General features: G+C 45.5%; 1 protein-coding gene across 3 annotated transcripts in view; it reads right to left on the bottom strand.

Annotated features, from left to right (window-relative positions):
* Nucleotides 1–10,460, bottom strand: part of PRKCA (protein kinase C alpha) — a 145,868-nt gene extending 135,408 nt beyond the window's left edge. For 2 of the 3 annotated variants that reach the window (XM_085556678.1, XM_021537255.4), the window contains exons 1-2: nt 10,196–10,459; nt 7,079–7,110 (exon numbers count right to left, since the gene is read on the bottom strand). In XM_085556678.1, coding sequence (XP_085412804.1) covers nt 7,079–7,110; nt 10,196–10,368 — 205 coding nt within the window. In that variant the 5' untranslated portion in view covers nt 10,369–10,459. Of the gene's footprint in view, nt 1–7,078; nt 7,111–10,195 lie in introns of all 3 variants that reach the window. The other variant, XM_021537232.4, reaches the window with a different exon arrangement.
* Nucleotides 10,461–13,221: the final 2,761 nt, after the last annotated feature.

The following is a 13,221-nucleotide window of genomic DNA, read 5'->3' as shown; positions in this document are numbered from 1 at the left end:
GAATGTAGGAAGAGTGAAGATGGTTTTGCTCTTGAAATGGAATATAAGAAATTAAATGTTTGCTGCAATATAAGGTTTAATTATGTTTGAGGTTTGATGAGCACAGTATCACCAAGGAAATTTTCCAAGAAACAGGAGTACAATGCCATAGTTATTTATTTTACTGCTGTGCTCAGTGTTGAGTGAATTACACAGTTAATTGTGCATTGAGCACTGAGAATCACAGAATCATTTAGGCTGGAGAAGACCAGCAAACACTCTGGGAATGATTTGGGTTGGAGGGGACCTTAAGCTCATCCATGGGCAGGGACACCTTGCACTGTCCCAGTCCCAGGCTGCTCCAAGCCCTGTCCAGCCTTGGGCACTTCCAGGGGTCCAGGGGCAGCCACCGCTTCTCTGGGCACCTGTGCCAGGGTCTCCCCACTCTTTTAGGGAAGAAGGAAATAATTTCTTCCCAATTTCTAATCTAAACCTGCATTCCTTCAGTCTTATCACTGCACACCCTGGTGATTCATCAAACCCAACCCTTAGCACTGCCAATGCCACCACTAAATCATGTCCCCAAGTACCACATCCACATCTTCAAATCCCTCCAGGAATGGTGACTCATCCTGAGGTACTCAATACATCGACCTTTTGTGAAAGCATGTGATTGTAGTAACAAAGAAGCCTCACCAACACAGAGGCACCTTCCCTGTCCTGACACAGATGTCCTGCTGCCCCTTCTACCCAGCTCAGGGACCACAAATCCCTGTCCCAGCACAGAAGGCAATGGCTGAAAGCAGAGCCTGCACACCACATTATCAGGTAATGCTCCAACAGGAACACATCTGTAGAGGAAAAAGCTGTGAATTAAGCTCTCAATTTCAGGGCTTTTATGTCTGATGAGCTGCAGTGGGATCCAGGAACCAAAACGAATCTCCATGCTCCAGGACCACCCAGCAACACAGACAAAGCTGGGATGACTGGAATACACATTTCCAATGAGTTCTCCAGGTCTGAGCCAGCACTGATGGGTCTGAACTCATTAAGACTCAGGAGTTTCACCTGTCACTGCTGTTCTCAGGAGGAACTCAGAACATGGGCAATTTTTCAATAATCTCTCAGAGTTCACCTGCAAAAATAGGAACAGAATCTCAACTTTCACAGGCATCAGCAATTAATGGCACCGTATTTCCTCATAAAATGGGTCAGATGTTGCAAAAGTAAGGACAGCCAAACGAGGGGAGGAACAATAAATATAAACTGACAAGACAAATGCACAACAAGCATCTTATCTGTGTGTGTGTATATGTCAAATTATCTGCAGATCAGTAAAATTACTGCCCTTTGAGAAGGGGTCCAGAAATGCACAGTCCACAGATCAGGCTGAGAGCAAAAGGCCAAAGGAAAGGACAAAGGAGAGGAAGCATGGAAACTGTGTGCACATACAATTTATGCTCGCAGGTGCTGTTTATTATTTTGTTTGGGCTGTGATTTTTGGGGGAGTGTGTGTAACTGGGTTTTGCTCTGGGGGGGTCCCATTTTTGAACAGATAGCTCAAAGTTATGCACATGAAAATACATTAATGAGACAGCTGCTGGAAGTGTATTTTTACTGAGTTCCCATTTGAGAAGATTTCATGCTGACTTTCAAGCTCCACAGTCACAGCCTTCCATGGACTTAATTTCTCAATCTCAGGCTTACAGCACCATTAGTTAATGTAAACTGTAGCACATGACTAATAAATAATATAAAGAGCACAAAGGAAAACACCCACATTGTTCAAGCCCTGGTCTGTAATACCCCATCTCACCACAAAAATGATAATGATACAAGAGAAGCAGTTTTGTCATAGAAAAGGGAGCTTGCTTTGTGTCTTGCCCACCCTTTGACAAAAACATTTCCAAGTAAGGAAGACAAATTATTTTTACGAGAAACAATGCCACAATGCAACAGATTTCTCTTTCTTAGGTTACAAAGGAAACTGAAGATTGTAAAAGGAAGAAGAAACTGTAGGGGAAACACAGCCATCAGGATGGAAAACCAAGTATTAAGACTTGATCTAAACACAGAAAAGAATAAATGGTGCTGCTCCTACTATAAATATATCACCACTGAGGATTGATGAAAAACTCTGCGTGTAAATCAGGTTGGAATTGGTCAGAGTTTTCATTGGTTCAAATCTTCAGATCATAGAGCATTAAAAATTAGTTTCTCAACTAAACGACTACGCAGACCTTTAATACAACATTTTTAATGAAAATACCTTATTTAAAAATGAGGGGGCACCAAGGGGTTCTTTGGTCTTTTTGTTGTAGAAGAGAGGTCAAGAATCATCAGATAAAGGATAAACAATGCAGAGGAAATGAAGTGCTGGTTTGATGTGCCATTGTTACAATATTTGAGTATTAAAAACTAATAAAATGTCCCTGTTTTCCTTTTTACTGAAGGAATGGCTGTAGATGTCTGCCCAGCCCAGACCCAGCATGGCACAAGCTGTTCCAAGCAGCTTAGGGCAACAATGGAAGGTAAAATTCAACATTCAGAAAAAAATGATCTGAAAATAAATTGAGGGAAGACAGGAAAAAACAGTGGAAAGAGCAATAGTTGCTCAGATAGGGAAGCATAATGATCTGCTCTAATTGATTTCTCTGATTTTTATTTATGTAAATTAGGACACAAATGTGAAACTCTTCCTTAGCTCATTACTATCCTAAAGCCAAATGTATTTCACAGCTGAACTACAGCAGAATATTGCACTTCAGTAAAGCCTGCAGCAACCATGTAAAAGAGGGAAAACTTGCTGTAATAACTACAAATTCTGACCATTTAGGAGAGAATTAACAACAGACCCTTGATCAGGAACATGAGCTGATCACATTTACATTACTGTAACTAAAAATATTTCTGCCCTGAGGAAATGTGCTGAGCCTTCAGTGCTGAACTTAAAACAACCCCTAAACCTACACAAATACATGGTTTGATCTTCACATCTTAGTGAGTTCCTGTATGTTGATCTCTGTTCACCAGAAAAATGCTTCTTACAAATCCAACAGAAAGAAACAAGTATAGGTTGCACTCAGAGTGGAACAGTCTATCAAAAGAATGATGAAGCCAAAATTTAACTTAATTGCTTGCTTAATTTAAAGTTGGCTGTCTCAAAAGAGGAACTTTCATGCTGTGGCAGATTGCAAAAGGTTTAAATTATTCTGTTTTTCACATTGCTCTTGCACTATTTCCAGGTGCACATCAGAGGAAAGCTTTCAGTGCTACAGACAGCTTGCTGGCCTGCTTGACAATGTAAGAAAACAAAACAAAGCCAAAACTCCCTGGAATAATCCTCCTATCATGTTTGCACTACCACAGACATGATCAACAGCAAACAGCAAAAGCAAAACAGCAGAATGAGAACTCCTGTTTCACAAGCACAATATTTAAAATACTTCATGTTTCTATAAATCAACAACAAACCACAAATATCAAATGGCAAAATGCTTTCTAGTATCAGGAATAAAAATTGCATAGAACCCCAGAATCACTGAGGTTGGAAAAGACCTCCCAGAGCATCGAGCCCAACCTGTGACCAATCCCCAACCTGTGACCATCCCAGAAAACTGAGTCCATGCTGTTATTTCTTGGACACCTGCAGAGATGGAGACTCCAGATCTCTCTGGGCAGCCCCTTCCAATGCCTGACCACATTTTCTATTAAGAAATTCCTCCTGAATCCCATCCCTACTTGGACATTAATCCAGCTGAAGTCTTTCAGGCTGATTTTCAAACCCACACATGGCCAAAAAGACATTTTCTGCTGCTACTTCATGATCCCCATCCCTCTTCTCTAAAAAACTTCTTTTCAATCATGCAACAGAATTCTGCCTCCTCTCCACTGACTAACACATCCCAGCTCCTGGCTGCAAACCTCAGCAGTCTGTCTGAGGTTCTGTTTGCTGGAATATTCAGCAGCCACGTTAAAATACACCCATTAAGAAAGACAAACTACTTAGGATGTGGACTGTCCCTTGCTGAGCAGTTGTGTGGTAATAATGCAATTGCACCTGACCCTCTGCCACATTCAGGGCATTAAAACCACACCAAAATTTAATTTGCTGTCTTTTGCAAATTCATCAGGATCCCATAAATAACGAGGTGAAAATAATTATATTGCAAAATGTTTTAGGAAAATAAATGGAAATAATTGTCTTCAATTTTTAAGAGCCCATTTAAATGTCATAAAAATGTCTTTATGGAATGCTGAAGCTAAACACTACAGCAGAAACAGGCATCAAAATCTGAAAACCAAAGTGATAACATACAAGCGGAAACAGGATTTAAGCAAGTCCAATGAAAAAAGGTATTCATGGTCCAAAATCAGATCATTTCACTATAGCAGTTTAAATTCTAATAAAATCTTTATTAAAATATTGAAATATTTTGTTTGAAGGCATCTCAAAAGTAAAACTAGGACTGCATTTTGTGTAACACTTTTCCAATGGAAGTTTTAAAAATATATAAAAACATACTACATTTGCTGCAATACTTAAAACTGCGTAACAACTAAGACCTTTTGTTTAATTAAAGAACTCTAATGCAAATATTGATAGAATTGCAGTTTTTTATAGTAGAAACATCACTTGAGTGTGGTGTGTGACTGCTGTGGACCTTCCTCTTCCCCTTTGTATCAAAGGCCAGAGGAATTTCAAGCAACTTGGGAAATAACAAAACCCCCAGCTCTGAATTCTGCCTGAGATCAAGTTTGTATCTAGTGAGAGATTTTACAACACTCTTGAAAACAGAGTAGTAAAGGCTTTTTATAATAGAAACACTAAAGGGCCAAGAACTCCAGTCATGCTAAGAGCTGTCACTGCAGTATTCTTTCCTTCATGTCCTACTGAAAATTCCACTTTATTCTCCATTTGTCATTCTTCTCTGTAAAGACAGTAATTTCATTATAGAATTTAAGGGTTTTTTTTCTGCAGCCTACCTTCCAGTTTCAGACTTTTGGTTTTAATTCCTCGTGTTCTCAGTAATTTTGATCCCTAATTTGACTTTTCAGCTTTAGCTGGTGACATTTTAGACAGAAGCTTCAGAAAGTTGAACAGAAAAAACATTGATTCAGTGGCTTAACTTTATCATGGGAGCCTTATTTTTCCAAGAGTATTAGCCCAAGAGAATGAACTCATTGATTTTGAACACAAGTGTAATGAATGATTGTTATAAAACCCCATTACTTAAACTTATTAGTGCACAAACAACAGCTTGCTACAAAGCATGTAAAATCAGAGTATTTCTCAGAGATTTTGACCAAGAACACAGACAAAACCACTGGATACAGCAGACTCCAAAGAAAAAGTGTAGGTTCTCACTCTGATACAGACAAAAGTCAAGTTTGAACATATTTAGATTCCTAAAAAGAGTAACTTCTGAGGCATTTGAGAACAAACAGAGCTGCTCTACTGCTTTTACTCTTGGTTGTATCCATGAGTAGCATCTGCAGGGGAAACAAGAATGAATCCAGAACTTCAGCTGGCTCTGTATAGATCAGTGCTCAGCAGCAGAACTGCTCCTGGCTCAGCAGAATTACAGTGGTAGAAGGAATCCCAGGCAGAGGAAAGGAAAATGAAAAGGAAATCCAAACCCTTGGAGATGAGCTGCCAGGCCAGGGTGGATCTGTGGCTCAGGGCAGGGCACCCTGCCCAGCCTGAGCCCCCATCTGGGAGAAAGGAGAAAGTCAGCACCGTGCAAGCTGCATAACTGCACCATTTAAATGCAGCCCCAATTACCTTCTGTATTCCAACAGGAATCGGTAATGAACCTCTAAATAATTCCTGAACTAGGAACCACTGAGATGTCCTGAATGAGACTGGGGAAATGCCATTCCATTAGCACCCAAGCACTGCACACTCATCTACAGCACTGCTTTGGATGTGATGGGGGGCAAAAACCTGGAGCATATCTACAAAATTTAATATTAATGTTTTGGGGCACAGAGGAAAAATCATGAATGTGTGCTTACCTCCATCAGGAAATGCTGTGTGTGTCTGCAAGGTTCAGCTTGCAGAAAGAAAACTTATTTATCACTAATCTTTAAAAGGCATCAGTCTTTGACATCCACTTTCTCAGAGGTTTCATTTCAAGAAGCATCAGCTCACATCAACTTTCACAAAAACACCACAGAATCCATAATTTCCCTAATTGCTAAGTAAAAGCAATGTTCAGGAGAGTCAAATGTGCTCTAAGGCAAGAGTAAATACCCATCAGAAATGCCATGAAAGAAGGAAGGAAAAGGCCAACTAATGAGTACACAACATGCAGCTGCAGCAGAAGTGACAGGGAGAAGGTGGAGAAGTGAGAGGGACAACAAAAAAGCTCATCCTAATTAAGCAAACATATGACAAAGGAAAAAACCTGCACTAGATGGGTGTGGTAATTTCATGATTAAATGCTAAATAATGGTAAGTATTTGGCAGAAATACTGGCTATGTGAGAATACAGCTTTTACAGTTATACCACAGCAGCTTTCTGTTTCTCAAGGTTAGCAGGTTTATTAAACCAGTGATTTTATACAGGTGGACTTTTCTTTTTTGTAATTCACTATTACGTAAGACAGAATTGTCTTGTCCTAATACAGAGATAAAGCCAAAGGTCCTCCTGAACATGCATTGTATGGAAATAAAAACCAGGGACTTTGGGTTATGAAAAGAAGCCATATGACTAAAAAGTGAATCCATTTTCCAAAACGCCCACACAGACAAGAGCTTCTGATGAGAAAAATGATCTCTGCAAAGCTAAACTGCACAGATTATTTCCATGAAAAGTTAAGAGTCTCACAGATTATACAATATTTACTGTGCTGGGATTAAAAAAAAAAACAACAACCTTTTATATTATTACAGTATGAATAATTACTTGATTGTTCCATGTAAATTATATAAAAATCAATAATTAATTAATTGAATAATTGCCTTATTTTAGAATTCACATAGGCAATGCTTGGTTTTTCCAGGACTGTTTCTCTCTTGCTGCTGGCGAGTTTTGGGTACCTTCAAAATGAGGTGCCACCACCTGTGTGTGCCAGCAAAGCAGCTGTGGCTTACCTTGGCACTGGAATCCTTGCTTCCCAAATCCCCTGCATAAAGAAGGAAAAAAACTGCCTTAGTATGTTTGGTTTTAATTTCTACTCAGTGATCTCTAAAAACATAAAAATAGCTTCATATTAAATTACTTCAGGTTTTGCTACGACAGCAACAGATTTTCAAATACACAACACAGACCAGCCCACCCATTTCAAAGCAGAGAACAATAGCTGTCACCAGCTATGTAATTTCAGCTTCTGGCAACAATTTTTTTATTATTATTATTTTACAAGCTATTTTGGATCTACAATTATCATCATCTGTGATTGCTGCATAATATTTCAACTCGTTTAATGCCACATGTATATTTAACAGCCACGTAAAATATTCCAAGTTCCAGCAAAGGCACGTAAAACAAACCAGACTTGGGGTTTCATCCAGGTTTTGGGATTACAAGCTGCTGTTGTGAGGCTCAGCTGAAGTCCAGCCATTTGCTGGATGGAAAGCAAACAGGTGAAAAGTTTTGCTTGTTTCAACACAAATAAGAAGCCAGGCCCCTGATTTTCATACTGATTATTCTCCAGCTTCCTTGCTTCATTTCCATAATGAAATACAAATGTGTGTGTAACACTTCTGCAGTGAACACAATGACAGTGGTATCCAGAGTTCCAACACATTTTGTACCTCTGGCAAACTCCACTGCTGTGGATTTATTTGTTTATCTTTAAGCATCTAACATTCTCTTCCCACAAAAATAACTGTTTTGAGTATCCTGCCTATAAACATTTCTCTGCCTTTTTCTTTGCAGCCTGTTTTTCATCTGAAGAGCTGGAGCTGCTCACACTCAAATAGACAAAAGCCATGAGCTGGAGAAGCTGCGTGCAATTAACAACACGTGGCTTAATTATCAACTTTATGGAAATGATTTCTTAAAAAATGTATCAACAATTTCTCCACTTTTTATTTATTTATTTATGGCAGAGACAAGACCTTCAGTGCACTGTTCCTTCAGGAGGAAGCTGAAATGACACAGAGCATTTCTCTACATTTTGCTGCACAAGTTGCTACTTCTTGTTATTATAAGCAAACGTGAACTAGGGAAATCAGGAGAAAAATCGAATTATTTCTTTACTTGGCAGTACATGTGCCTATATTGTCACTCTGATGCTTTTACCACTCATCTTCACAAAGTTCAAAAGCTAGAAGCATGGAAATACAATCATAGGAAAGCTGGTAGTGGGACTAAGAACATGAAACAGACCTGAGATAATTTTTAAAGCTTTGAAATAGACCTATTTGCAAATATTCCTGTTTTATGTACTCCAGAAGCACGGCTGGGGCTCAGTGTCTGAACTGAATCCCTGCAGAGCCGCACTCTCCGAGCAGTTACAATGTAATTTTTAAGTAAAAAGTCTTTTAAAAAATATCAACATTCCAGAACCAAAGCCGAGAGGCGAAAGTTGTTGAAGAGGAAAGACTAAACTATTGTGATCCATATTACGTGATGAAATGTAATCTAAGGGAAAGAATCTGTGTATTTCATTGAAAGGTTGTGTTTACTGTTCTTTATACCTTCCAACGTTGTTAATTGACACAAGTCATTTTGGAAACACTCAATGGTGCGCGATGGTTGTTTGAGAGCAGCCCATCTCCAAACCAGAAAACAAACAAGTTTTCGAGGTGTCAGATGCTCTTCTAAGGAATGTGAAGAGCTTCCCCAGGCTCAGCAAGCACGACAAGACAGGAGCATAGTCGCTCTTGCCACCTGTCAGCCACAGGATACCCTTTCAATTCCAAATCCATCCTGTCATTCGTGACAGAGCTCGGCTTTGTTTTATAATTGTGCTGCTGGTGTGCACAAAACCGCTCGCAATAACCCTGCCGCGGTTTTTCACACTTCCCAACTCATTCTGGTTTAGATTAACTTTGAAGCAGTTTCTGAAGGTCTCTCACTTTTACCATACCCAACTTCACTTTTTTTCCCCCCAGAAAAATTTAAAAGAAAGATAAACTCAGAAATTTGACTTGTTTCTTGTGCAGTCTACCATGTCAGCTTTCCTTCCTTAACTCTGCAAATATATTTCAATCATTTCTGGCACAAGCACAGTCTTTGCTTCAGCATGCAAGCAGAGGAAGTAAAAGGTCCCTGTCCAGACACATAAACACACATAAAAAGAGCAAGAAGCGTGCCACGGACACAGAGCCAGCTGCGTGCAGACCTTTTCACAACTTTGGCCAAAATAAATCACAGCTCTCGCTTTCGGCACCCAGAGCCGCAGCGCAAACTTGAGTAGCGGAGCAGGACTGGAGCGAGGGGAAGGAGGGGAATCCTGAGCTGTTTGTGCTGCACGGTCCCCGCAGGTCCGGGACCCCCGCGGCTCTCCCGGCTCTGCCAGCCCGGGCCGCCGCTCCTCGCTCCGGCCTGCGCGGAGCTGCCGCCCTGCCCGGCACGGCACCAACCCGTGGGTGTATTCTTCCCTACCACCTCAGTAATGAGCGTGTTGGTAGGGAGTTTTCCTGCCTCTCTTCCCTCACAACAACCACCCCTCCCTTTCCTCGGCGTGGACCGGAGCAGCGGTGTCACCGTGCCTGCCCGGCCTCGGCAGCAGGAGGGAGCAGGGCAGGCACTGACCAGGACTTAGGGCTGGGGGAGCCGAGTTTTGCCACTCGGCAACGCCGCGGTCTGACACGGGCACGCTCCGTCCCAGCGCGGCCGTGCCCGGCCGAGCCCCCCACCCAGCAGAACCCGGGGACAAGGGGTGGGAAACACAGCTCTGGACCAAGTGCGAAGCGCTGGTCCCAGCGCGGGGCTCCAGACCCTGCTGGTCTCTGCGACCCCCCCGCAGCCCCTTCAAGCGGGGTGCGCCCAGCCCCGGGCCCCCCGAGCCGCGGCAACCCGCCGGGAGGAGGATGCGACAGCGCCGGGGCAGCGCGGTGACACCGGGGGTCACCCCCGGCGGGGTCACCTGCCCGGCCCCGGCGAGAGCGGCCGCACCGCGACCCGGCTGCCCGGGGACGGGAGGCAGGGCAGGGACGGCGGCGCCCCGGAGCCGGGGCTGCCCGGGGCGGGGAATCCCCCGCGGCGGAGCGGGCCCGGGCGGCGGCGGGCGCGGGGGGACGCGCGCTCCGGGCTCTCACCAGATGAAGTCGGTGCAGTGGCTGCAGAAGGTGGGCTGCTTGAAGAAGCGCGCGATGAATTTGTGCTCCTTCACCTCGTGCACGTTCTTCTGCCTCAGGGCGCCCTTGCGAGCGAAGCGCCGCGCCGCCTCCGGGTCGGCGCCGGGCTCGGAGCCCGGGAACACGTCGGCCATAGCGCCTCCTCCCCACCCCCCGCCGCTCCGGGAGTCGCCGCCCCGACGTCCGCCCCGTCCGGCGGCCGCCGAGCCTCTGGCAGCGGCGGCGCTGGGCGCTGCCTCCCGCTCCCAGCCTGACGTCGGAGCGGAGGAGGATCCCGAGCCCTCTCGCCGGCTGCTCCGCCCGCGGCTGAGCGAGCGAGCCCCCGGCCGGGGCGGGGCGGGCGCGGGGCCGCCCCCGCCGGGGAGCGCCGGGGAGAGCGGGGGGGCGGCCGCACCTGCCGGGCCTCGTCAGCTCCCGCAGCGCCCCGGGCTCTCTCTCTTTCACACACACACACCAGGTGCTCTCACACACCGGGATCTCTCTCTCACACACACACCAGGTGCTCTCACACACCGGGATCTCTCTCACACACACCGGGATCTCTCTCTCACACACACACCAGGTGCTCTCACACACCGGGATCCCTCTCACACACCGGGATCCCTCACACACACACACACACACACACACCAGGTGCTCTCACACACCGGGCTCTCTCACACACACACCGGGATCTCTCTCTCACACACCGGGATCCCTCACACACACACACACACACACCAGGTGCTCTCACACACCGGGATCTCTCTCACACACACACACCAGGTGCTCTCACACACCGGGATGGATCTCTCACACACACACCAGGTGCTCTCTCACACACCGGGATCTCTCTCACACACACCAGGTGCTCTCACACACCGGGATCTCTCTCTCTCACACACACACACCAGGTGCTCTCACACACACCGGGATCTCTCTCTCACACACACACCAGGTGCTCTCACACACCGGGATCTCTCTCTCACACACACACCAGGTGCTCTCACACACCGGGATCTCTCTCTCACACACACACCAGGTGCTCTCACACACCGGGATCTCTCTCACACACACACACCAGGTGCTCTCACACACCGGGATCTCTCTCTCACACACACACCAGGTGCTCTCACACACCGGGATCTCTCTCTCACACACACACCAGGTGCTCTCACACACCGGGATCTCTCTCTCACACACACACCAGGTGCTCTCACACACCGGGATCTCTCTCTCACACACACACCAGGTGCTCTCACACACCGGGATCTCTCTCACAAACATTCACACCAGGTGCTCTCACACACACACCAGGTGCTCTCACACACCGGGATCTCTCTCTCTCTTACACACACACCGGGGCTCTCACACACACCGGCTCTCACACACACCGGCTCCCCCCAAACGCGCCGGTTCCACTCAGGCACACACCGGTTCTTGTCTCTCTCTCACGTTCACCTGCACAGGCTTCCCTCACACACAGGCACACACCGACGCTCCCCTCGCTCACACGCGCACGCTCCCAGGTTCCCTCAAAACACGCACACAGAATCTCCCCTCTCACTTTGTCTCTCTCCCTCACACCCTCACTCACAGAGATTCCCGGGTCACGCACAGACAGATCCCCCGCACACAGACAAGGTCCCCTCTCACTTTCTCTCACACCCAGAGGCTCCCCTCACGCCCACACAGACACAGCAGTCCGCTCTCTGCCCCTCGCACAGCCCCACGCAGGTCACACACACGCAGTTTGCCCGCTGCCAGCCGTGGAAACCCACAGGTCCCCTCCCCGCAGGACCGTGACCTCCATCCCTCTTTCCCCGCTGCCTGCCTCCGCCCGGAGCGGCAGAGCTGCCGCAGGCACAGCCGTGTCACAAAGCACGGGGAGCCGCGGCTGCCTGCACCCACCCCAGCATCGTTATTCCTGCACCACAACAAACAGCGCAGCTCTCCCCCGCACACCTCTCCCCTTCCTGCCGCTCTCAAACGCAGCCCCAGCCATGCGAGCGCTGAACCGCCGCGCACCTCACACACAGCGCCACAGGACGTCCTGCCGCTGCGCCGGGGATCTTTGGGTACCAGTGTAAACATCCCGCAGCGTTTCTCACTTCAAAATCCTCAACAAAAAGTGTAGGAAACATTCTCCAAGTCTCTTTCTCTCATTAGGACGTTCAGCACATACACAACAGACTTTTACCTTGGTTTTATGTCATCAAGTGTTCCATGAAGTAATAGACTTGTTCATTTACTCACATTACACGCAAAGTATTCCCAACTCCTTGGACACAGGAACATCTGCCATGGCACCCTCTCATATTAATACACTCAGAAAAATCATGACTATGCTAATATAAAATCACAATATATACATAAAGTAAAGAAACCAAGTATTAATCATATTGTTTTTAATAAATGTTATTTCCGTGGTTACAAATTTACACATATGGAAAATAAATGCACATTAAAAGTCCTACCCCAGTATATCTACACACTCGTCTATCTGTGTAAGCATGTGCAAGACATTTTATTTCACAAGAATGAAAGCCAGCTAATTAACTCAAATTAAGTCGTATTTGCTGATGGGAAAAGTGCACATGGACACTCAGCACAGAACAGAAATAACTTGCCACATACTATCTTAATTTAAAAGCCTCAGTTTCTGAGTGCAACCTGGGAGAACTGGAATGTCCATGGCATTTCACCAAATAACCAATGATAGGGATGGCCCTGCTTTTCTCTAAACTTAGAGAATCACACCAGATGCCCTAGAAACTGTTGCCATATGCCCTTGCTTCATGGATTTTATTTTGTGAGCAACTACTTCCAAATTTGATCTGAAATCCAATGAAATATAAAGATTTTTAATTTGGTCTCCACCTATTCTGCACATGTTTCAAATCTCTTCTTCCTCTTCAGAGGGAATAGATTTTCTTGCCTTAATCAATTTATGCCAAAGCATGAGGAGCACAAGAAACATTTTGTACTCTTGTTAGGATTCTATCAAG

This window comes from Lonchura striata, chromosome 18, assembly GCF_050655825.1.
Source record: "Lonchura striata isolate lonStrDom1 chromosome 18, ASM5065582v1, whole genome shotgun sequence".
Lineage (NCBI taxonomy): Eukaryota > Metazoa > Chordata > Aves > Passeriformes > Estrildidae > Lonchura > Lonchura striata.
This window is presented reverse-complemented; position numbering and strand designations above follow the sequence as displayed.